Source organism: Lontra canadensis, unplaced genomic scaffold, assembly GCF_010015895.1.
Source record: "Lontra canadensis isolate GAN:19392208 unplaced genomic scaffold, GSC_riverotter_1.0 scaffold48, whole genome shotgun sequence".
NCBI lineage: Eukaryota > Metazoa > Chordata > Mammalia > Carnivora > Mustelidae > Lontra > Lontra canadensis.
Window position 1 is genome coordinate 1575257 of NW_022631042.1, and position 26946 is coordinate 1602202.

General features: G+C 36.3%; 1 protein-coding gene across 3 annotated transcripts in view; it reads left to right on the forward strand.

Moving 5' to 3' along the window:
• SEMA3D (semaphorin 3D) overlaps positions 1-26946 on the forward strand; it is a 202364-nt gene that overhangs the window by 148189 nt on the left and 27229 nt on the right. For all 3 annotated transcript variants that reach the window (XM_032873233.1, XM_032873235.1, XM_032873234.1), the window contains exons 9-12: positions 6657-6771; positions 7961-8030; positions 11042-11186; positions 25130-25352. In XM_032873233.1, the coding sequence (XP_032729124.1) occupies positions 6657-6771; positions 7961-8030; positions 11042-11186; positions 25130-25352 (553 nt within the window). The remainder of the gene's footprint in view (positions 1-6656; positions 6772-7960; positions 8031-11041; positions 11187-25129; positions 25353-26946) is intronic.

Consider the following 26946-nt stretch of genomic DNA (forward strand, 5'->3'; position numbering starts at 1 on the left):
CCTCTCCCCTTTGTCTGAGATGTTTGAGTTTACATAGCTTTGTTTCTTTTACCATTAAGGGATTTCAAGATTATTTGTAGATGAAATAGAAGACTCCTTATTTTCCTATTTTGCTTTTATTTCTTAGTGGTCATAACCCTATTACTTTTCTTTCCTCCATCTCAATGAAACAGCAGTTAGATGAAACGTGGTTACCACACATTGCAAAGGAAGATCCGGTCTAAAAAGGAAAGCACAACGACATAGTTCTCTCATTTGATTCAGTCCATGTAATTCACTGTCTTCCATTAGTTCATTTAATGTATTAAAAATGTCCTTATTTAAGCTCTGCTCTCAGTATAATACCATATTTTAGTGTATATGACATGCTTTCCTTTTTTTTTTTTTTTAAGATTTTATTTATTTATTTGACAGACAGAGATCACAAGTAGGCAGAGAGGCAGGCAGAGAGAGGGGGAAGCAGGCTCCCCGCCAAGCAGAGAGCCCGATGTGGGGGTTGATCCCAGGATCCCGAGATCATGACCTGAACCGAAGGCAGAGGGTTTAACCCACTGAGCCACCCAGGCGCCCATGACATGCTTTCCTAATTAGGCTCTTGGAACCTCTTATTCCAGATTTTACTTTTTGTTTCTGTCACATCATGATTATAGTTTCCAGCTTCTAAATAGGCCATTCTGTGTTTGGATTATCCTTATCATTTTTATTTACCCCAGCCCCATACAGACTATGTGTATTAAGTTTACAAAGGTTCTAAAATCCGTCCCTGGAAATAAGTGTGTGAAGCTCGAGGCAGCCTAGGGAGTACATTGGACAGTTGCTCTAAAAGGTCAGTTGCTGGGGTCTTAGCCCCAGTATTTCCTGGTGGAATGGGTCCTCAGGCGATTCAGAGGCATATCTCAACACGAGACTGTTTAAAACTCACAAGGGATGGCTGTTATCATAAATGACAGATCGGATAAAGAATATGAATGCTGTATTGAAAAATACAAGAGGCATTACATTGAAAACACCAAAGTATTAAATTGCCCTAATCTTATACTGAATGTGTAAAAAGGGTCCATGGGAAGTCTATGTGTTTATCTCAGTGGGGCGGTTTCAGTTATGGAAAAAAATACATTTATTGATTTGCAATATTGTAGTATTTAGAATACACTTCAAAAGAAACAGGTAGTATTAATTCAAACCAAAATCTCTGGGACTAAATGTCATTAAAAGCTAGAATTGGGGAGAAGTGTGCATAAAAGGTACACAGATGATAGTTTTCAAAGTGTTTGGTGGAATTCCATTCTCTTGCCTGCACGAGGATGCAGAAGAGCATTAAGCAAAAGAACTAATTTTAAGCAAAGAAGAATTTACGAACCAGTCTGACTCCTGCATCAAACCTTTTTCTTTTTTTTTTCTTTTTCTTTTTTCTAAGTGCTGAAGATGTGCCATTCTTCAGTGTTTGTTGACTGGAAAAGCCTGGTGTCTTTCAACTTAAACTCATTAATATGGTTACAGATTTCTGAATGCTAATCTATATTTCAATGGAATACAACATGTTCACAGATGTCTTGTGATTTCGTTGATTTATAAAGTCTTCAGACGTTAAGAGCATAGGAGCTAAAAGTCAATTCTTGTATTTTCCAAGAGCTTCTGTTTCCCAAGACATAGGTGAAAAGGATCATATTTATAAAGTGCTAAGAGATCCGCAAAGAGGATGATGTATACAGATAAAATTGTGTTTAGCAGATGAACCCAGCATAGTGACCCAAAGGTCAAAAGACATACTCAATAAAAGTTCATGTGTGACAGTTTGTAGCTACTCCACATGTCTATGTAAGATTTATAAGGACTTGAATCTGCTGGGACAGTAGAAGCAAAATGGAATCACCATTAACCTGCCTTCTGACTGATCTACCCATCAGTAGCCTATAAGTGGAAATCATAGTATTTCATAATATGCAGCCATCACTCGACCACCTGGCCCAGAGAGTTTATTTTCAAGCTGCTGAAGGATTCTAAATTGTGCTTTGTTTCATCTTCTGTCTTTTCTGTTTTTAAAATTAAGAACTGTCACAAACATATAAAAAACCATAGAGAATAAGAGAACAGTCATCCTCTGTGTTCACCCCCCACATGGAACCCATGTGGTCTCACTTGTTTACATTTAATTTCTTTGTTACTTTCATCTGCATCTTAGTGTAGAGAATGTCAAGGCTTTTGGCAATCTGACCACAAAGAAGCTGTGATTAGAGTGGAGGCACAGAAGAGACGGTGACTAAAAGCTGCTGATTCTGACATCTCAATAATAAATCTATTATGTTAGTGAGATAGTTGTGTTCTTTAGAACTTCACAAAAACAAGCAAAGAGGTGACAATTTAGTACAAAAGTGGTTACCTCCCTTTCAGCCCTCCTCAGCGCTTAAAGTTCTCAGGGGGGATTTTGTGGATTTGCAAACAAATCCAGGGACTGAGAGGTGGTCAAGTCAGTCAACTGACACTTCCTTCCCTACAGGAGAAATACAACTCCTTGAGAATTGAACTTTGCCATTCCAGGTCATGCTTCTGGATGTCTCTAAGAGTTACTATCCAGTCATTAAATGCTTATAATCCATCCCTGAGAACTATTATCCCAGAAATTATACTTCTTTCCCTGTTGAGAGTAGGTGGCTTTCATTTTTGACCTGGATTTTTTTTTTTTTTGCTTTTTTTTTATCATTTTATTCCTTGAGGGGCCAGGAAAGGGTGCTCGAGGATTGGCAAGAACATTTAAAGATTCTTTTTGTTCAGAGAATTGCAATTTCCATTTGTCGGGTTAAATATATATATTTTTTATATTATTTATATATATTATATATATTATATATTTTTGATTTATATATAATTTATATATGATTTAATTTAATATATAATTATATACAATAATATATATTATTTCTATATCTTTTTATATATTATTTATATTTATATTTATATTATATTATACATTATTTATATATATTTATATATATTTATATATATATTTAACCCGACAAATAAATAAATAAATACACACACACACACACACACATATACAGGCTACAGTATAAGTCCCTTTCCTGTCCAACAAATTTGAACCTTGTAGAATAGTTAGAACTGTTTCATGGTTTGTCTTGAATATGGATGATAACTACAAATGGAAAAGGGGGACACTGTTTGAAAAGGGACATTTATTGTTGCTTTTATCTCATAAAATGTTTATAAGTGGATGTGATTGCTAATTTTTATGGAAGTAGTGATGTAGATACCTGATAGAGGAATGTCCTGGAGCAAATATTTGATATATCTGTTTATTCAATTAACAAAGTAATTTGAGCAACGACTCTGCTAGGGGTAAAGCAGTAAACCAAACATAGTCCCTGGCATTAAATTCATGACGGTGGATATATTTCCTAATGTATATTGAATCAACACTATTTTTAGTATTTATTGCTAACTCAAAATGTGCAAATAAAAGCAATGAAAATGTTTAAATATTATAAATTTGTAAGTGCATTAAAATTGAAAGATTTTAACGAGAGCTTGGCTTAATACGGGTAGGGCTCTGCTAAAATAAAAATACAAAAGACAGAACACATGTGAATGTAAAAAGATATAAATCAAGGTTCATGAGAAAGATGAGAAGATATCTTACTTTTTATTTTTAAGTTTATTTAAAAATCTCTTTCTTTCTGAGTGATTCCAGATAACATATTTTCTCACTGGAATCCTATTAAACATTAACACAGAATTCATCATTAATAGAAGGAAGCATCCGTGTTTTTGCCTATTCATATTAACATCTGGATTTATATTTATTAAATTATCTGAGGATGTTAGCAGTAAAAAATAAAGGAATAAAGGTCATATCTAGATAAATCTGTCTTCACAGCTGCAGCCATCATTAATCATCCAATAGCTAGCTTAAATATTGATTATTTTTATTATTGAGCAATGATACTACAACAATAGAAGCACCGTATACAAAACATAAATTAAACAGCAAGTATAGACACATTGGTTCTAGAGGGTTATTATATGAAATAGATCATGTATTCATTTTCTTTCATTTATTTGTAGTAATACTATATATGAAATAGCATATTACTAAATGACATAAATATGCTCTGATCTGGTATGAAAGCCTTCCTGGATTGTCTCGAATTTTCTTTTATAACATTTCCCTCCACTATTTTCATTTATCCCAGTCTTCATCTAAACGAAATTTGTCCTGGTTCTCTGTACATGTTATGAAGTGTTCCACCCGTTGCCCTTTCCCCCTAGTTTCTAGTACCTAGAATATTTCCTGGATAGTCCAACCTCTGCATGTCTGAACTCGCCTCTCATTTTAAGAACAATATTAAGTCTAACTCCATAGCGATGCCTGTCCTCATTTTTTCCACTACAAAGACATTTCAGAGGAGACTTAACTCCTCTGGTATTTATCTATACTTTCAAAGGACATTTATCAATTTTATCTTGTATTTTTAGTTACTCACTAATCATCGAACATGTACTTATTAAACACCTGATAAGCAGGGCATTAGTGACATGCACAGTAGGTGTTGGATGAAAGGAATAGGGAGTGCATTTTCTGAGAAGAATGAAAAATTATGAGAAAATCAACTAAATGTTCTTTTGCTTTGCTTTATCGCCACATGTCAGAAATTCTGAACAGTATCAGTGTCAAAATACTATTGCCAGAAAGGTCTTTTTTTGGTCCAGTTTCCAAACAATCGCTGTACTTATCATGGAGGTTCTCTTCTGTATCTGCCAGTCCACATGAACTCAGGGAGACATGTGTTCCAAGACGAAATGCACACTGATTTGGATCATTTAAAATTTAAAACAGCGAGACACAGCGCAAATTGTGAGGCATAGTATTTTGTTTAAGTGCAAATCTTAGTTCCTATAGGAAATATTTTATTGAATTTGAATGTCTTTAAATTTGTTTTTTTTTCTTTTCACATTGTTATAAACCTAAAGAACAAATAAAGAATATAAAAATTATTACTTATGTCTACAGAGCTATTGGTGAAAAGTATTCTGGTGTTTAGCAGAGGAGGATATAAAATGGGATTCACAGGTGCCTGCGTGGCTCAGTGCGTTAAGTGTCTGACTTGATTTGGGCTCAGGTCATGATGTCAGGGTCGTGGCATGGAGCCCTGGGTCTGAGTCCGTGCTCAGAGGCGAGTCTGCTTGAGACTCTTTCCTGCCCTCTTCCTCTGTCCCTCTCCCCAGTGCATTCTCTCTCTGTCTCTCAAATATATAAATAAATCTTTAAGCAAAACAAAATAAAATGGGATTCATTCACTCTAGGTGCCCTGGTGCACCCAGGGTGTTAGGTGCTAAGGCTATAAAGAGAGCTCCAGCCTATGGTGTCAGGACCTCACTGTGTTCTGAGCGCTCCTACAAATCTATAGCCTTCTGAGATTTGCTTTGTTACTAAGATTATATCATCTGGAATTTGGGTTTCCATATCACCCAAGTTAATACGCAAAGGGGATCTCTGTCTTCCCTCCCCTTCCCTTTCTTCCTCTCCCTTTCTTGAAGAATAGCAACTATTTCTCCGACTTTGAATTCTCCTGTTTGGAGGAGCTATTTAGATACTTTTCTCTAATTTCATATAATTTTCAGAGATAAAAGAAGCACAGGGAATACAGTTCCGAAATATTCAGAGTTAGTATTTCATAGTGAACTTTTATTAATTTTATAAAACATAGATTGCATGATGGATAAACATTTTTATATAATTTACATTTAGATGTAAGTACATGAATGGGAATAGTGACTCCAGAAGTAATTTTTGAAAGTTTAAGTATTTACAGTATTTATGCCATGAAACAGTCTCATCTTACTTATTGTAAACATAGCAGATCTAGTCTGGCCAGATAACAAATTGTATGAATTTAGTGTTCATGGGAAACTATTAAATTAAAAATAAGAAACAGATCTTTTTATGGTGAGTTATTGAATTTATTTTACTGAATTGATTTAAATGCGTGTGCTTGGTAAGTGTCTAAAGAACAATTTAATGAACTATTTCACAGTGAAAGAAATTCTGGAAAGACATCAATTAGCCTTTAAAACAAGGTTGGTTTTATGTGTATGTTTATGTTGCCTTATTGCTTAATTAATAGGACACTAATTTTGGAAAAAGACTATTTTTTAAGTCTATAGCATATTTCTAAAGGCTGTACATCATGATCTTTATCATGTGTATAATACACAAGTCAGTGCTAGGATTTATTGAATGTTAAGTTTTCTACCCCTATGCTAAGCATTGTACACACATTTTTTCATTTAATCATCAAAATAATCAATTTCAAGGCACTATTCACATTTTTTTCAGTGAGAAAACAAAAACTTGGGAGAGTTAAGTAGCCTTTTGTAGGCCATGGAACAAAAAGTGGCAGAGGTGAGATTTGATTCCAGGACTCAGTCATTTCCTGGGTAGCCCTGCCAGCAGCTCATTCAGGAGAGCCGTGTTGTACACACCATAGGCATTCAACCATGACAAAAGCATGAATGTGAAAGGACAAAACTGCCTTTTCCCTTATTTGAAAGTTCAAGGCGTTAAACATGTAGACTCCCTGTCTTTGTAAACAATGACGTTAAATCTGTATCTTTACTATTTTCCTTTTTTTTCCCCCCAGAACGATGTAGGAGGACAACGCAGCCTGATAAACAAATGGACGACTTTTCTTAAAGCCAGATTAGTTTGCTCTATTCCTGGAAATGATGGGGCAGACACTCATTTTGATGAGCTTCGTGAGTCACATGCTCCTTTTTTTTTTCTTAAAAAATGACCTACTGCCTAATAAATTCAGCATTTATTTTATTTTAGCCCCCCCCATAGAGCCCAGGACAGCTTGCAGGAGTGTTATTACTAAATTCACACACACAAAGAACATGGAGGTGCTCTAGGTTTCAGAGCACGTTGTAATGAAGCAATTCCTCTCTTTGTAAGCATCCTCCTAGTTAGGAGGAAGCAAAGCAGCAGCAAGAGACAAAAAGCTACCAGCAAAGGTTCACCAGAATCCATTCATTCTCCATGTGGCCTTTTACTTTGGAAGGCGCGGCAGTCTGTAGGCAGCCGGAACTTGGGTTCTTTATTCTGAGGATGCCCTCTGCTGGAGAGCCGGGGAGACTGGGTGAACTCACTCACTCCGACTTAAAAAAAACAATACTCAGAAGTGTTTGATGGGTTATTCTCTTGCATTTCCCATCTTTACCCCTCTCAAAGCTAGTTCTAGAAGGAACTTTTTCAGCTATATATAAAGTTAGCATCATCAAATCTTATCTTTTGAACTTGTTTTTGCCTTGCTGTGTAAAAATGATGTTATCATTGAATGATTTTTGCCATACGGTATTTAAAGTATATATTCACTAGTCATGGCTGATTCCTCATGTGGTACATAAGCATGCTCACATCTTCAATAACCTTTTAATGGAGGTTGTTTACACATATTTTGGTATCAATACTGCTTAAGTATTTACAAAATACTGAGTAAGTATTTTGCAGGTAATTAACTTGTGTAGCGATTTTTATATTGTTAGCAAATAGATAATTGAATTATTAATAAGTTGACACAATTACAGGGCAAGACCTTTTTTTACATCGGAGGGTAAAAACACCCTATGTTATTAGTTACTCTTCTGTCAGAAATCACATACTTCTGACTGGGAATAGTCATGGAGATTATTAGCGAATCATCCCATTTATAGGTGATTGAAATAGACACCTAAGAGGCTTGATATCCAGTTCAGTGCCACATAGCTAGTGAGAAAACCGGTCTTTAACCCCTAATTTCTTATGTCATAATGTAACAACTTCCACTGTTATCTGAATTTTATATCTGTTAGAGTCTCAGAAGTACTGTATTCTTAAAGATAAGGCAAATATGTAATACTAAAATATAAAAATATAATGAATTGTTATTTTTTCTTCCATTAATAGAGGATATTTACTTACTCCCCACAAGAGATGAAAGAAATCCTGTGGTCTATGGAGTCTTTACCACAACCAGGTAAGTTAAAAGCAAAACAAGGGGCACCTTGGTGGCTCATTCATTAAGTGTCTGCCTTCTGCTCAGGTCATGATCCTGGAGTCCTGGGATCCAGCCCCGCATCAGGCTTTCTGCTCATCAGGAGCCTGCTTCTCCCTCTCCCACTCCCCCTGCTTGTGTTCCCTCTCTGGCTGTCTCTGGCTGTCAAATAAATAAATACAATCTTTAAAAACAAAAGAAAACAAAAAACAACAACAACACTTGGAATTCTTCTATAGAATTGTAAGGCATATGTAAGGAAATACAGTTGTATTTTTCGGTCCCTTCCTTTTGTGTGGAAAAAAAAAATACCCATTTTTCATTTTATTCTTTCACATAGCGTTTCCTAGAACTCTTTCAATATCAAAACATAAAATGTCTCTTTGTTCTTTTTATACCAGCAGAGTACTTCTGTATCCATTACCACAATTCATTTAGCCAATTTCCTGTACATAGACATCTCCATTGTGTCAGGGCTTGGCCGTACGCATAACACATCAGGGACTAAACTTGTACATACGGCTCTTTCCCTATATGAGCAAGTAAGCAAGTACATCTGCGAGTTAAATTTCCAGACTAAAGTTACAGGATGCAAAGGTGCCTGCATATACTCACCATAACAAAAAGGTTAAGCTGCATGACATAGAAGTAGTATTACAGAAATACATGCCTCAGTCATGAGATGTGACACTCTTTGCTCTACTAACTTGGGCAAAGGAAGTTTGTATGACTTGCGCCAGGAAGACGGGCCAACCGGTATTAAAAACGGGACTAGAACCAAAGGTGTTTTCTTCATTTTCCTGTGTTTTTGTCTTCTTTCCATGTAATATTGCCCTGCACTTGTCACTGAGACTCCGTGACTTCCTTAAAAGTTGTCCTAGCATCTGTGAAGCTTTCTCAAAGAATATATGGACCTTACATAATTTTACCTAATATTAATTTCATTTAATTCAGTAACTTATATTAGAACATGGGACAGCCTTATTCCTGCTACACATTACTCCCTGCAACACCTTCTTTGAACTCCTTTTTTACTTTTTCCACAGCTCTGCTATCACTGTTGTTTTTATTGATATTAGTATTGGAAGAATTGGCAGTATTGGTATTAGGGAAATAGTCTTACTGCCCCCCTTCGAATAAGTTATTAAAATAGTCTGCAGGCAAAGTATAATTTCTCTTCTGTGGGATTACCTTCATTCAGTTCACCTTACAACTTATGCCAGTAGTTTTGGTTCAGATGACAGCAGAAAACAAAATACTGTGAAATTTTAAAATGAAAATAAAGAAGATGCCCAAAGAATGCTGCTCTTTGGACTCCATTTTTCTGCAAATTCATATCTGAACTAAAAAGAGGCAGGAAGAGCAAGTGCCTGTAGTTACTCAAGTTAAGTATCTCAGCGCTAGTTCTCTTGGCATCTTTCCATTCCCAGAACTGTCTTTGAAGTCACTGTGTGTTCCAACACAAGGCATAGACATGTGCCAGGGAAATATAGCCCCAAGATAGTAATTTTTTTTTCTCTTACCAAGTTTTCTGCCCACCCAGAGTGTGAAGTTACAAGTCAACCCTTTGTTCTTAGTGTACTTTATTATTCTGTTTTTGATGCCGCCCCGAGGAACGAGGTAATATTGGGATGCAGTGTCCCATCCTTTGTCCCATGAGAAGATGTAATTAATCTGTGACAACAGAAACACCATAAAGCATGATGTATCATTCCTTTAAAATATCCTAGGCAGAGGATGTGATTTTTATGGGGGGATCACCGCCCTTCTTAGCAGAGTTTTCTCCTAGCTCCCTGTGTGCCCTGAGCTCCCAATGCTTCCCATTAATGTCATTCCAAGATTATATATTTTTTTAAGATTTTATTTACTTATTTGAGAGAGAGAGAAAGTAAGAGAGAGCACAAGAGCAGGGTGAGAAGCAGACTCTCTGCTGAGCAGGGAGCCGGATGCTGGGCTCGATCCCTGGGCTCTGGGACTCCGGGACCATGACTTGAGCCTAAGGCAGATGCTTAGCTGACTGAGCCACCCAGGCGCCCCTTATTCCAAGAATATTAATGATTGAGTTTCCCATGCTAGAGAATCCTTGGCTTGCTTGTGTAGTGCTGAGATATTATGTCTCGTAGATCATAAAGGGTGATCTCATTTTCATGAACAGAAATCAATAAAAATTTTAGATGCAGAGAAGATGTCTTTTATTTTCCAGAAATTTAAAAAGAAAAAGAAAATGAAACATCTGAGGACAGTGTTAACAGTTTTCACCACTAATTTACAAAAACTTGTGAAATTCCCAGGGAGCTTTTCTGCTTCTGGATTATGTGTCCTCCAATCCTATGTAATTAAGGTTAATTTTAAGTATCACATAAGTTACATACATAAATTCAAGAAGAAATTCAAAAATTCGGGTAGAGCACAAAAGAATTTCAACATTTTTTTGAATTAATAGAAATTAGGAAATTATAAATAGCCAATATTTATGGACATTCACTCTCTTGAAGAAAACAGAAATGAGGTAATTATTAATTATATACCTGAAGTGTTCCTCTATGAAAAAATAATAGGTAATATAACTTTTTTATTTTGTAAGTTCTTTAGAAGGCATTAAATGCTGCAAGAACTCCAAATAAATCTCAAAAGCATGTACATAAATTTGATACTCTTTTCTGCATATTTTCTTCTGTCCTCATTTTTCTAGCGTCAATGTAGATGGCCCCTTCTCTCTGAAAACATAACCAGACAGCCCTCTACTGGGGACCCATCTGTGTGTTTGCTTCGCTTGTTACTATAGGTATCTGTAATGTAACTGCTAGCACATTTTTTCAGGATTACTTTGTTGTAAGCTTCTTAAAGAAGTCCGCACATTCTGTCTGCAGCATCTCTCAGATGGAATGAGCTGCCCAAGTTTGTCCACACACCTGGTTATAATATGTGCTCAATAAATAAATGTACAGTGACAGACGTGCAGGGAGTGATTGGATCATGTTGCTTTTTTCCAGCTCCATCTTCAAAGGCTCAGCTGTTTGTGTGTACAGCATGGCTGACATCAGAGCAGTTTTCAATGGTCCCTATGCTCATAAGGAAAGTGCAGACCACCGTTGGGTGCAGTATGATGGAAGAATTCCTTACCCCCGACCTGGCACAGTATGTATCCAATTTCACAATCAAATTCTTTTCTGGAGCCCATATCCTCTTCCTAATTCTATTATAATAAACTATGCCATTCACCACAGCAACATGTACTGTGGGTTTAAAAATACCTATTATTTATTCACAGTGATGTGTTAGCGTTTCCATCCTTCCCTGGAACTTGACCTTTTTCTTTTGAGTAAGAGCTTTAACTTCTACAGGAAACAGTGGGTTGTATCATAAGGAGCAGGTGATGCTGAAAATATAGTGCTTATTTGCAGCAAGTCTACAGAGTCAAGATGATTTATCTTGAATATATAGAATGACAAATATTCCAGGTTAAATGAAAATGCCAAATAAATATTTATTTCCCACATACAGCTCTATATGTAACTAGAGTCTTCAGGCCTTCATTTCTACTTTTCAAAGACTACATCAATTACAACAGTTCATTTATTTCTATATTATGTGGCATCTGTAAAAAAAAAAAAACTGCCGTGTAAAATCTGTATTTGCATTGTAAATGGAAGGTTTTTGTTTTGTTTTATTTTCACTGATGTGATTAAAACAGTTTAAGTTATTTAAATATTTTAGGATGAGCTAATTGACCTAATAAAAAGGGATAAATGCCCTTTTTTCCCCACATATGTTTCAATATGAGTATTTCCAACAGGAGATCTAAAGTAATTATCAAAATCTCTGCAAAAAATTGTTGACTTGGGGCACCCGGGTGGCTCAGTTGGTTAAGCAACTGCCTTCAGCTTAGGTCATGATCCTGGATTCCCAGGATGGAGTCCCACATCAGGCTCCCTGCTCAGCGGAGTCTGCTTCTCTTTCTCTCTCTCACTCTCTCTCAAATAAATAAATAAAATTAAAAAAAAAAAAATGTTGACTTAATCCATCCAACTCTACTGAATTTTGTCTTTTCATATGTTTGCTCTTAAACAGAAAGCAGTTGGTGGCCAGGCTTTTTGAATTCTCTTTTCATCTTCCTGTTACATAGCCTAATTAAATTTGGGAAACACACTTTACAACCATGTCTATTTTCCCTGCTGTAATTCCTCAATAGGAATACGTTTCAAGTATGTTTTCTGGACTGATTATAAGGTGATCACAGTTCTGTGGAAAAAGGGTTTTTTTGCAATAATATGATTTTCAGGATTCACTTACAAATTTTTTTATTTAAATTCAATTTAATTAACATGTACTGTTTTATTAGTTTCAGAGGTAGAATTTAGTGATTGTCAGTTACATACAACATCTGGTGCTCATTATATCATGTGCCCTCCTTAATATCCATTGCCCAGTTACCCCATTTCCCCACTCACTGCCCCTCCAGCAACCTCAGTTTGTTTCCTATAGTCAAGTGTCTCATATGGTTTGTCTTCCTCTCTGTTTTCACCTTTTTTAATTTTTCCTTCCCTTCCCCTGTGTTCATCTGTTTTGTTTCTTGAATTCCACATGTGAGTGAAATCATATGGTATTTGTCTTCCTCTGACTTTTTTCACTTAGCATAATACCCTCTAGTTCTAGCCATGTCCTTGTGAATGGCAAGATTTCAATCTTTTTGAAGGCTGAGTAGTATTCCATTATAGATATATAGAGATAGATAGATAGATAGCACGTCTTCTTTACAGGTTAGGATGTACAGGTACTCTTCTAAAGGTTTTACAAATCTTAACTTCATAATGATTCTAAGAGACAAGTGCTATTGTCATTAATGCCATTTTACAGATGAGCCATATCCGACACAGAGAGGTGCAGTAACTTGCCCAAGGTCACAGAACTAATGAGTAGTGCTCCTGAGTTTTAAATCCAGACACTCTGGCAGCAGAGTCCAAGTCCTTAGTCTTTGTAGATGACATTATATTAAAATTTTTTTATGTTAAAATATGTTTATTTCCCCCCTTGATAGAATAGAATACCTTTTACTGAGTGTATATTATATATATATATATACATATATATATATATATACACTGAACTATAGTGTACTATAGTATATTCTATAGTATAATATATATATAATGATTATATTATATAGTATATTATATATGAGTATATGTAGAATTTCAGTTTACATTATATATATATTTGGGGCTTTTGAGGAAGACAGTTAAAATTCAGAGGGAACTCTAGTTGGGGAAATTTCACCATATTAGGATTATGGGGTTAAGTATCATAGATCATCACATTCAGAGCTGCTTCTACATGAGTTTATTTTGGAAAATACTAGGCCCATTCAGGCCATTAAGAAAAAAAATTCAGTCATCTAGATGTTATTGGAGAATTTGGGACTGAAACTATTTATTACGGAAAATGGTTTTTTGGGGTTGGAGGGACAGTAGGAGAAGGACTGAGAGAATCATAAGCAGGCTCCATGCAGGGCTCGATCTCATGACCTTGAGATCACAACCTGAGCCAAAATCAAGAGTGGGACCCTTAATCGACTGAGCCGCACAGGCACCCCTGAGAAAACGATTTACATGCATATACACACACACACACACACACATACACACACACATGTGTATATGTATATTAGTGTGTATATATATATATACATTAAAAAATTGAAATTAATCATGAAATGGTCACATGCTAATGCATCCAGATTGCATATTTTTTCCAATTACAGTGTAGATTAGAGGTGCATCCAAGGGACCTGTCACCACTTCTCTCCTCCTGCCTGAAGAGCTGTGAAATGCCATAGGAGGCTTGAAGATGAATCACGTTCAGGGAGCCCTGGTGGCTCAGCGGTTAAGTGTCGGACTCTTGGTTTCCTCTCAGGTCATGATCTCAGGGTCATGAGATTGAGCGGAGCATCAGGCTCTGTGCTCAACACGGAATCTGCTTGTCCCTCTCCCTCTGTTCCTCCTTCCACCTCTCTCTCTCTCTCTCTCTCATGAATAAATAAAATCTTAAAAAAAAAAAAAAAGGAAAGACAAATTACATGTCCCAGTACTCGCCTCATAAGAGCACAGCCACTTCCTTGAAATCTGAATCAGAGACTTTCCCCCACCATGAGTAATGCATAAGTCAGCAAGGAGAGTTTTTCATCAATGAGAAAAGAAGCGTCCCATCACAGTAAACACACCAGTTTTTGCTACTTAGTTCTCAAAGTATACAGTGTTTACACTGTACATATTTTCTTAGAATTCAAAAATTATCCAAGAAATAGGCTGGATCCACACAACCACAGAGATGCCTCACCTTTCTTTTTTTCTCTTTGAAAATTAAGAAAAGGAAAAATATCAGGCCCAAGAAAGTGTCATTTAACAGAATTATTTCTTTATCCTTTCTAAACATCAGTGTTTCTCAAGAAATTCCTATACTTTTTTACATGTGTAAGTACACTCAAATCTGTAACTAAGGTTTGATAATTATGCCTCGTAACTAGAGATAGTTCCCAACTGATGAAGGTTTGACTTCTGATTTTTAGACTTTATAATGGTGTGGAAGCAAACATATTCCATAGAAACCATACCTAGAATTTTCACTTTTGATCTTTTCCTGGGCTGGTTATACGTAGTGCGAGAATCTGGTGAGGCTGGGCACGGCACCAAGCCACAGCTCCCAGTTGGTCACACCATCGCAAGGGTAAGCTAGACAATCCATGCACTTAAAGTCATCCTGTTTTTCACTTTAGTACAGTATTCGATACATTACATGAGATACTCAACACTTTATTATAAAATAGCCTTTGTGTTAGAGGAGTTTGCCCAACTGTAGACTAATAGTGTAAGTGTTCTGTGCACGGTTAAGTTTGGCTAGGCTAAGCGATCATGTTGACCAGGTTAGGGGTAGTGAGTGCACTTTGGACCTACAATATTTTCAACTTAGAATGGGTTTATTGGGACGTAACCCCATTGTAAGTGTAGGAAGATCTGTAAACCCTTCATAGCCCAAACTAGAGCCAATATTTTTAGTGGAGACAGAAAAGGAGTCCAGAAAAACGCCAGCAGAATAGCATTCAGTTTGATCAGGAAGATTATGTCCTCTTTATAGAATTTAGAGACACAAAAACGACTATTCTAGTTGCTGTCAGAAGTTGTTTATTTTGTTTTACACTTTCAGTTAAACATAGGGGTCTTTCTTGTTCTGAAGTGGTAAGACAGGGATTAAATTTAACTCTACCTGAAACTCCGAATCAAATGCCATTAACCTCCACACCACTCTACCTTCAAGGAGATCAAAGTGAATAACGAAACAGATTGTTTCCCCAAGGATTGATCTGTTTTCTGCACAGATAATAATGCAGTGTTGACACCTTCTTATGGTTGTCATTTCTTTTCCTGTAATTCTGGGGCACACGTGTTACTTTAATAAAACCATTGCTAAATCATTTGCTTTGTACGAAAAGTCCACATCTTCAGTGAAAGCCACTTTGCACTGAACTTAAATTTTTTAAAATAGATTATTTTAAAAAACTGCCTTTGCGCTTATATTTCCCCATTCATGTTTTCATCAAGGTTGCTTCTCAAGTTGTGCTCCCCTGCGGACAATATCACTGAGGGCAATAAACACTACGATTCTCCGTGTACCACATCTGCTTTTGTTTTCTAGTTTTGACACGGTTCTGTACTTCCTGTGACAAAAAGTCAATCCTAAACTCCTGGCCTTACCATGACATCATTACTCTACCATGTCAACCAGCCTGGAAACTCACGGAAGACAAGGATCCGTTCCTTCACTCCAAGGGATTCTCCTGCCCTCTGGTGTCCAAACTGAATCCCTGAACAAACTGAATTTTGCTCAGATGGGTTTTTTCAATCATTTTTTGAACTTCAGGCCTTGATAGTAAGTTCCACGTGAAATAAAATAAGGAAGAATCCACAGTGAGCAGAACAGGTCAGAAATGGAAACCAGGGGCGCCTGGGTGGCTCAGTGGGTTAAGCCGCTGCCTTCGGCTCAGGTCATGATCTCAGAGTCCTAGGATCAAGCCCCGCATCAGGCTCTCTGCTCAGCGGGGAGCCTGCTTCCTCCTCTCTCTCTGCCTGCTTGTGATCTCTGTCTGTCAAATAAATAAATAAAATCTTTAAAAAAAAAAAAAGAAATGGAAACCAAACTGAGGTCAGGCCAACAGTAGCAGGCTGCTCGAAAACGCAGAATCAGGAGAATTTTTAAAGGCAGAAGATTTCATTTTTGATATTTGATTTACTTGGTAGTTTTATTTTCTGTTGATAAGGAATCTTATAATTCTTGCCAAAGTGCAAATGTTAACAAATGTTTTCCTGAAAGTGAGTTTCAGTTGGTAAGCTATTCCCTTATCAAAAAGGTGAGAAGAGAGTACTTTAAAAATGTTTTATTGCCTTAAGAACACCTACTGTGAGAGCTACACTTTTAACAGGTTTTTAAGTGTGTGATACACCATGGCCTGTAGGTAATTCTGTGCAACCAATCTCTGCAACTGATTCATGTTGAGTAACTGAAATTGTAAACCTATTCATGAGTGCCATCCCACTTTCCATTCCTCCCCGCACCCCCCGCCCCAGGCAACCAGTGTTGTATCCTCTGCTTTTACGAGTCTGACTATGTATGTAAGTGGAAACATACAGGGGTTTTTTTTTGTTGTTGTTTTTTTTTTATCTTTTGGACTAACTTACTTAGCTTTATGTGCCCTAGGTCATCTACATTGTCACATATTGAAGAATATCCTTTCTTTTATGAGATTGAATCATAATCCTTTGTGTGTATATATTACATTTTTTTATCCTATTATTCAGTTGATGGACATTTAGACTGTTTCCACCTACAGTGTGAAGTTTACTCAAAATACGAAAAATAGAACTGGCGTATGATCCGACAATCTCACTTCTGGATATTTATCCAAAAGAATTGAAATCAGGGTCTTGAAAAGATATTAACATTCCCATGTTCATTGCAGCACTATTGATAATAGCCAAAATGTGGGAAGGACTTGTTTTTGAGGTTCAAATATTTAAGAAACGTCTGTTTCACTATTCTTCAAATTATTTTGCCACAGTTTTTGACAATTTCTAAACCTCTAATTTTGTAAAAATAACTTCATTTCAGAATTCCATTGCCCACTAAATACTTACTGCTTTTACTATGAAGTGTTTTAGCTTTACTTACAAAGATCAAAACTTACACATGGTTTTCCCAAATAAGTTTCCATTCTTTGGTAGGAAGCAAAAAGAGGTTGTTATAGGCACTCTTTTAATTCCATAATTTGATTATCCTATGGGGGCCTTTAAGTCAAATGAAATATCAAATCAACTAGGCTAACCTGCTTATTCCTATTTATTGGCCCTCGTATTCTGTAAAAACTTGACTGACAATTATTAAATCTCAAATAATCCCTGAATAAACATCTCCCCTCTTCAACTCTATTTTAGAAATTTAGATCTTTAGAAAAACTGAACATCTTTTTTCCCCTCAATCAACTAGCTATTTCATTTAACCAACCCACTACAAAACTTCAACATTAACATTGTTTTAATGTTAAGTGATTTTTCAACTACGAACACCAAATGTAAAACAATGAAATCTCTCCCTTCCTATAACATCTCAAGTCTTATGTAAACAAGAAGCCCCATTTCGTAGAACTCCTCAGATGGGCTTTTCGCAGAGTAAATCAAAGGTAAAGGCTAAAGGTTTCCCACCCCACCTCCCTTATTGTCTCTCTTCTCTGCTATCAGATAAAATCTCCTAAACTATGAATGTGAGTGTGGATATGTCTAACAGTCCTTATTTATTTCCACCAAATTATTGAACTTTCTAACACTGTAAAAGACACTGAAACGTTTCAAGATTCTTTTGATTCCAGGTCCCTGGAAATGTTGTCTTACCAAATATGCTGCCACGGACCGGCTATGGGTCCTGGCACGTCCACCTGGGCTAAGAAGGCCATTTTTACTTTAATGTGCCGAAGCATCACTGACTTGACTGCGATTGATTTGTGATTTTGCTTCAAAAAAGGAAATCCCTGAGAAATTGTGTCTTAGGGTAATAATATGTAATGTTAATAACTTGTTCGATATTTAGTAACTTGATCTATATAGCGGACTGGGTCTATGCAATGACATTTCACCTAGAACTAGAGTAATTGTTTAGGCATTCCAACTTTTACTTTGGCCCAAGTTTTCAACGGTAGAGGTCTGTGATCACTGTGGAATCCCCAAGTTTCAAAACTCTGTAGGCACCCTATCTTCTCTTTCCTGATCTACCAAAACTGTCCTGCATGAACAATGACATACTCCTGTAATACATAAGCTGATGATTCTTAGAATTGTATGTCTTCATTCATCTAACCTAGGTCTGAGTTGTGATGTAAGCTGGCCCAAGCAAGCAAGGATTTTCTTCCCGTAGAAAAGAAATGTTTTAAGGCCAAATTCAAACATAGCATGAAAAAAGAAAAATACATAATTCAAAAACAGTATCCTCTATCACCTCACACCTCAGAATGGTAGAGTAGCTAAAATCAAAAACTCAGAAACAACAAATGCTGGAAAGGATGTGGAGAGAAAGGAACCTTCATGCACTGCTGGTGGGAATGCAAACTGGTACAGCCACTGTGGAAAACAGTATGGAGGGTCCTCAAAAAATTAAGAATAGAACTACCCTATGATCCCTATGATCCAGGAATCTCACTACTGGGTATTTGCCCCCCAAAATATAAAAATGAGAATTCAATGGGATACAGGGATTCCTATGTTTATTGTAACATTATTTACAATAGCCAAATTATGGAAGCAGCCCAAATGTCTATCAACAGATGAATGAATAAAGAAGATATATATCCAGAAAATATCTATCTACATCTATCTATCTATCTATCTATCTAATCTCCACACATACATACATACATACATACATACAAACAATGGCACATTATTCAGCCGTAATAAAGAATGAGATCTTTCCATTTACAACAAGATTGGAGCTACAGAGTGTCATGCTAAGCAGAATAAATCAGAGAAAGACATACTGTATCATTTTACTCCCATGTGGAATTTAAGAAACAAAAAAAATGAACAAAGGAAAAAAAAGAGACTCTTAAAAAACAGATTCTTAACTGTAGGGAATAAACAGATGGTTACCAGAGGGTGAGTGGGGGGATGGGTGAGGCAATGGGGATTAAGAACACACTTACCATGATGAACACTGAGTACGTTATAGAATTGTTGAATCACTACAGGGTACCCCTGAAACTAATATAGTACTGTACGTTAACAATACTGGCATTAAAATTAAAAGCTTGATTAAAGAATAGTATCCTGAGCTTCCTTTTGGTTTGTATAGTGCTAGACTGTGATAGTCTTACTAAATGGGACTGAAAAATAACGGAAGAATTCCCTTGCAGCATCTCGCACTAGCTTCTGATTTAGGCACCTGCACAATAGGACTAGCATTTTGTTGTTGTTTTGTTTTAAGAAAAGCTGTCCTACTTTATTAAAAATCTGTGGGGAACTTTAGGAAAATCTCATTTTATGCACCACTAGCTCGTAGAGGACTCAACTATATTAAGTTCAGTTTTATTTTCTCCCCAACATCTGTTCGCTGCATGGCCTACCTCTTACCAAGGCTATCTTTAATTCTATCCCTTCAGCTTTTTGATTCCAGAAGAGAGAAGCAGAGACAGGTGTACAATCTGGGCCTCCTGACTCTCAGTTCCCAAATCTGACTACACAGAACAGGGCGTATGACAAAACATCACTATCATTTTCCATTAACTGTATACAGGCAGTGTTTCTCTGAAAAGGTGAGAGGCAACTGATCTCTAACATTTCTCAATTCATCTTTGCAGCTGGCTTTCAGCTTGCTTTTCCATGGGACCAACACTCTCTTTTAAGATGAATTTGTCCAAATCCCACATCACTTACTATGTTCAATACCGTTTTCCTTTTTGTTGTATAGAAATTCCTCTAAAAGAAAGGAAACTTTAAAATAGAGAAAGAGATACAGCCATGTTTTGTTAAAGTTCTTGCAAGATTAAATTCAGCTTAAAACTATTTAACTTAGAAAGTAAATGATCCAGAATTGTTGGCTTAATTGTCGTCTTTAAATTACTACACAGAGTAGACAGAATCCAGCCTTCCTATAAGCTGGGGAGCTTAGGTCCAGAGGTTGAAATTCACTTGCTAAATAAAATTTGGAATGGATATTTACAGATAGGAAATTCATTTCTTCAAATGTTAGAAGACACATTGTTTTATTAGACGTTGAACAATAAAGAGGAAACTTGAGGGGTTTTTTTTGTTGTTGCTGTTGTTACCTTTTAAACAGCAGAGTAGTCAACTTTCAAATGTAAGAACAATAAAACGGGGTTTTAACTGCAAAAAAAAAAAAAAAAAGATAGAAAAAGAGACAAATATATCTGTATGTTTGTACCCCTGGCCTTTCTGGCTCTGACATTAAATACAGGATCTTTCTTCATCTGTGTTATAAAATGCCTCTTAGATGAATCAGCAGGGGGACAGGATGGCACCTATGAAATCACCTTTTTTTAATATAAATACAAATCAGACTTCCTTTCCATATGTAGCTTATTTTTCTCAGCTTGCTAAAAATGAAAGCCCGGTTTAGTCTTCCCGTGTGCCGCGTCTTTCTTCCCTCGCGTGAGTCAATCCTCTGATTTGTTTAAAAGGAAAGTGCAGTCTGTAGAGCACAGCCTGAAGCAGCAGGGGGAGAAAACTTTTAACAGCTGTCTGGTGCCTTGCCAAGGGGCAAAGTTCTCTCAATGGATAAAACCTATTTTTCTCCTCTTTTCCGTCGCTTCCCACTGCCCGGCCAAAGGCCCTGTCCAAACAGGCAGATCCGCCAAGCATAACACGGTCACACCTCGCCAGCCATAACGTGCAGCCGGTCCTGGGGGATGGGTGCCGAACCGGGGCTGGCTGCGGGTGGGCTCACCCCTTTCCCTTCACGGTGCGCCCGGGCAGGTCCCTTTTCTGGAACACTCTGGTGCTGCTATTGTTTCCAGCAAGAGACTCACACTTTCAAATTTTGGCATAGCTCTTTTCTTTCCCTCTCACATTTTGAACTAACTTACGCCTTTTTCAGCATAATAGGTGGAGACAGGTAAGTTCCCTGACTTATTTCCTATAGGAACTGACGTGGTGGAAATCAGGCAAATGTTAAGAAAGCTGGAGCCCAAATAAATGGTCCTCTACCATAGAGTCAGATGGACTGTATCACTACCAGGTAGAAATGAAGAAGACGTACATACAGACAAAAATTCATGAGATTTTTAATACCTGAGATGTATAGCTTTGATAGAAACATTTCCTAGGGTTTTGGGAGGAGACTAATATGATCATTTACTTCCGATGTACCATTTTCCCTTGCCTTTTTTTTTTTTTTAGGATTTTATTTATTTAGAGAGAGCAGCAGAGGGAGAGGGAGAGGGAGAGAGCAAACCTCAAACAGACTCCTCCCTGAGCACAGAGCCCAACGCAGGCCTTGATCTCTCCACCCTGAGGTTGTGACCTGAGCAGAAACCAAGAGTTGATGCTTAACCGACTGTGCTACCCAGGCACCACTTGCCCACATTTTCTCTTTTCCTTTATGGGATTTTTCTTGCCTTCTTTACGGTCTTACCTGCTTAGGTCGCTTGGCATCTCTAGTTATATTTAGATCTGTGTGCTACACAGCTGTATGATATCAAAGGAAAAATGTCACTGTTTTTCATGTGCTAAAATAACAATATTTAGTTCAAACCGTACTATCTTAAACCTCAGGGAGCAACTCTACCAAATCACTTTCGCTTGTGAAAGCAGAGTAGAGACACAGCCCTCAGAGATCATGCACAGCAATCTAAAGGATAAAGATCTTATCCAAACACTGGCAGCATGCCAGATGGAAAAGCTGCCATAGGAAAAAAAAAAAATGTATTTCCAAAGATCATTTTATAATGGTCAATGGAAACCAGGTTTTCCTTCTCTTCTTTTTTTCTTAGATTGTATTACCCTTCAATCTTTTTTTGTCAGAGGGGAGCAAAGAGGAAAATTGTCATGTTTGCTTCTTTGCTAAATTGTCCATGTCTTCATTCCTCCATACCTTACTCATATCAAAATTCCTAATTATTTGAAACTTTGGTATCAAAAACTGTGGCTTGAATGTCATGACACTTCTTTTGGAAATTGCCTACTTGCATAACTACAGCTGCAAAGTCAAGAGAAAAAATTTTTTTTCTTAAGTTAGAGGGCTGTTTCAAAAATGTAATGCAAGGAAAATCATGCTTCTGCTTTGATTTTAATGATAGACCATCCAGATTGTACCTCAGGCAGTATAAACCATAAGCCCATTGCGAGTTGCCTTTGACTTAGCCTCAAACCTGCAGCCTGTAATTGGGCAAGAGCTTTGTATCATTTGAGCCCCACATCCTTTTGAGTTGTAGCTTAATCTATTTAATATAGGGTTCCTTCCATTATCAAGCTGACGGATTCCAGTTGGCTGGAGGCTAAGAGCTAGAAACAATGAGTAAAGACACTTAGATCTTTAGATCAGCATCCAGTTAGGAATATGCTAAATAATTACCAAATGGCTAATATGCTGTACCCTTTGGCGCAGACCTGGGACAAATAAATAGCTATCAGGAAAAGCTTAGTTTTTTTTTTTTTTAAGACCAGACATGCAAGATTTCTATAAAAGAAAGAAATACTCTCAAATTACAAATGGAAAATCATGAACAGTTTTTAGTACAACTTCTTTGAGATTTCTTCTAATTTAGTGACACGTTATGATTTTATTCCTTTAAAATTGGAGGTCGGGGTCATATATTGTGACTAACTCCAATATATTTAATTCCCTAAGAATGATCCTCTTGAGTTCAAGGATCTGAGAAGTACAGCTTGAAGCCTTGACAAGATTTTAATTAGAGCCTGGTGTAAATGGCTCATTTCAGGGGAGATTATGTTTCCAACTTGTCTAAATATGAAATTAGGGGGGAAAGCAGTGCTTTCTTACAGACTTTCCTTAATGTCACTCATTTTCTTCTCTACATCTGCAACATAGAGCCAAAGTTTTCCATTCCACAAGAATGTATTAGTCTGTTAAGAATTCAAATGTGATGACAGAATTGTTCTGAATTAACTTTATGAATTATAATATTTTTAAATAACAAAATAGATTTGGCATGTGGAAGGGTAACTATTTGGTGAAAAAATCAAATTATAAAATAATCCTCTTTGAATTCGTCTGTTCTTTAGATAAAGGCACATCAAATTCAATTTGTACTAGTTTGAACTTTTGTATTTTACCACCAGGGGGCAGGGTATGCTAACTATTGAATTAGTGAACTCAAAAAACACACTAGAGGCAGTTTCAGAATTTTTTTTTCAGAAAAATTCCCTGAATGGTTTCTCCATAGATCCTTTAGGGAAAGAGCTGTTGAATTGTTCACAGCATAATTTTCACATGAGTTATTAAAAAAACTGACTAATTAAAGTGTAAAACTACTAGAGCTCTTTTACAAGTAATTTTTATGATGTGGTAATTTGTTCCATTTAATTTTTAATAATCATGGGTTTAATTTAAAACTGCAATCATAAATGAATGAAAAGAAATTGAAAATAATGGTTTCTCATACATTCCCATGTTTATAGATCCCTTTCTTCATAATTATCTCAACTCATATTTCATGTATCTACATAGGAAAAAGTAATCTTCCTAACAAATTCACTGTGGAAACTTCAGAAAATACAGAAAAAAATACATTTAATCTAGAAAGTTTTTGAGAAAGTTGGGAAGACTGAATAAGCAAGGATAATCTGTTTTACTAGGTTTTCTTTGATGACCATTAGCCATTTCACCTGCCAACAAACGACAGTTATCTTTTGAGATTTGAAGTTAATTCAAGAACAGAACAGTTCAAAAGACAACAGAAATATGTAGCATGGGGGTTTTATATTCAGCTTTCTGAGGTCAGACTTTTTGGAAGAAAAGACAATTGCCTTGGATTTGAAATTGTAAATTTTCACTTGTGCTAGTATAGCTGAAAAGAGTATTTCAAAAGCAAAATCCCAAATAGGCATAGGACTTATAAGATAAAGGATTTAAAATATATGCAACTTTGAATTGAAGTATAATGGACATACTAGTTTCAGATGAGACCAACTAGTTTCAGATGATTTGATATTTGTATATCTTGAAAAACATTCAATATGTCTAGTTAACATACCCCATACATAGTTATAAAATTCTTTTCTTGTGAAGAGAAATATTAAGATTATTCTCTTAGCAACTTTCAAATATGCAATACAGTGTTATTAACTCTAGTCACCCTTTTATCCACTATATTCTAATGAGGTGATTATTTTATGACTGGAAATGTGTACCTTTTGACCCCTTCACCTATTTTGCCAATCCTCTACTCCCTCCCTCTGATAACCTCCAAGCTGTTTTTTGTATCTATGATTTTGGTGTTTTTGTTTTTAAGATGCCACATATAAGTGAGGTCACACAGTATTTGCCTTTCTCTGTCTGCCTTATTTCACTTAGCGTAATGCCCCCCAGATCCAACCTTGTTGTCTCAAATGATGAAACTCGGTTTCTTTTTTATGGCTGAATAATATTCCACTTTAATAATTAAAGTGTCTGGGGCGCCTGGGTGGCTCAGTGGGTTAAAGCCTCTGCCTTTGGCTCAGGTCATGATCTCAGGGTCCTGGGATCGAGCCCCTCATCGGACTCTCTGCTCAGCTGGGAGCCTGCTTCCTCCGGTCTCTGCCTGCTTCTCTGCCTACTTGTGATCTCTGTCTGTCAAATAAATAAAATCTTTAAAAAAAATAATTAAGGTGTCTTTGAAAGAGAAAACTGGAGTTAAATATATTCAAGATAAACTGCTTTTATATACAAGAACATGTGATTCTGTATTGATCCTGTTGACCATTCCTTTAATATTATCAATGGTGAGGCTTAAAAACCTTATTAGAAGTAAGTATAAATTCCTCAGGTACATGAACAATGTCTTTACTCCTCTCCTCATTTCTTCTCAGTGTCCAAGCAAAACCTATGATCCACTGATTAAATCCACCCGAGATTTCCCAGATGACGTCATCAGTTTCATAAAGCGGCACCCTGTGATGTTTAAATCAGTATATCCTGTTGCGGGAGGACCAACTTTCAAGAGGATCAATGTGGACTACAGACTGACCCAGATCGTGGTGGATCACGTTGTTGCAGAAGATGGCCAATATGATGTAATGTTCCTTGGAACAGGTATGCTAAAACCAGATTATGATTTCTTCCCAAAGAATTTTTCAGTATTAGATAAAGAAAACGAAAACTTCCAAAGGATTATTGGTCAAAATTGAACTGGGTAATAAGTAGCTAATATCTAGTCAGTATTCCTTAACATTGCATAACACATGCTTTTAAGTGACCGTTGTAAATATCTCCCTGCCTGCTTTAGTGTTATTTGAGATTTCAAAATATATTTGTATGTTATGACTACAATATGCCTACTTGAGTAGGTGCTCAACACATATTTGTTGATTGACTATGGACTAAAATTAAACGAGTACAGCAAAGCAATGTTTCTTTTCAAACTTCACATTTTCCTGTCTCAAGGGAGATTTTTGACAAACCCCCTCAAAGGATCCCTTCACCCAATTTTGAGGAATTGCTGAGTTAAGATGGTTTTTCAAAAAATTAAGCAACATTTTTTAAAGATCTTTAAAAGTAGAAAGTTGTTGGAAATTATTTTTCCTCTCCTTGAATTTTGTGGACTAAGTATCACTTTCATAATTAGAGCCTATTTTATTTAATTTTTTCATCTGTCAACTCAGTAATTATAAAACTGTTTTAAAATCTCTCTTCAGAAGGAGAAATATTGCATATTTAGTATGTCTCAAAAAGAAAAAGAAAGAGGAAAGTATCATTTAATAAAATATCATGTGAATTCTAATGGCAGTAAAGGTAACATGCATCATTTAGACCAAAGTACTTCATCCTGGATAAATGTTATATGATTTCATGAATCAGGTCTTGCATAAAGAAATAGAAATTAATGGGTTTTCAAGAAATGGACATTTTTATTGAAATAGGTTTTCAGAACTACAGAACAGTTTTATTTTTTAAAATATACTGGTTTTACAAACGTAGGGTTTATCTGGGAGTTGTGTGTGTGCCACACTTAGAGGGCGTTTCTGGAATACCAGTTGTCAAGCCTGATTATGTTGCAGATGGCAATACCAAGACCCAGGAAAGGAAGTGATTCTCTCAAGACTATAGAGATTACTAGTGAAGTAACAAAATTTGAGATAGTTAGTCTCTCACAAATTCCAAGGAGTTTGCCACTTAATTTGCAGAGCCCGTCAAAGCATTCCTCGGTCAACATTTCCAGTGTTGTAAATGCCAGTCAGCCACTAGGTGGTACTACCTGACTTTTCCTGAGAAAATTATAAGGTAACTAAGATGGATAGATTTTCAATTACGACATTTGGAAAATGTATATTTAATATTTTTCAAAGATCCTAGAATCATTTAAAAACATTGCTAAAGAATTCAGACTATTTTGTGCAAATAAGATCATTACCATACATGTGAATATTCTTCAACCCAGTGGCAGAATTTAAAAGCATCTATTTTGTATAAGTTAATTTCCAAGTGAGATTTTTTTTCTTTTTTCTAAAACATTCTTTTGATTGTCTTTCTGTAATAACATGCTGCCTTAGAAACTGCAATAGTCTTTCAAATTTGGGTTACTCTTTTAATTAAACTAAAATAATTTTAAACAAAACTTCAGTTTCTAACCCATTAGTAAGGTTTCTGTAAATAAAACAGGTTTGATGAGTGCACTACAATTTTCAAC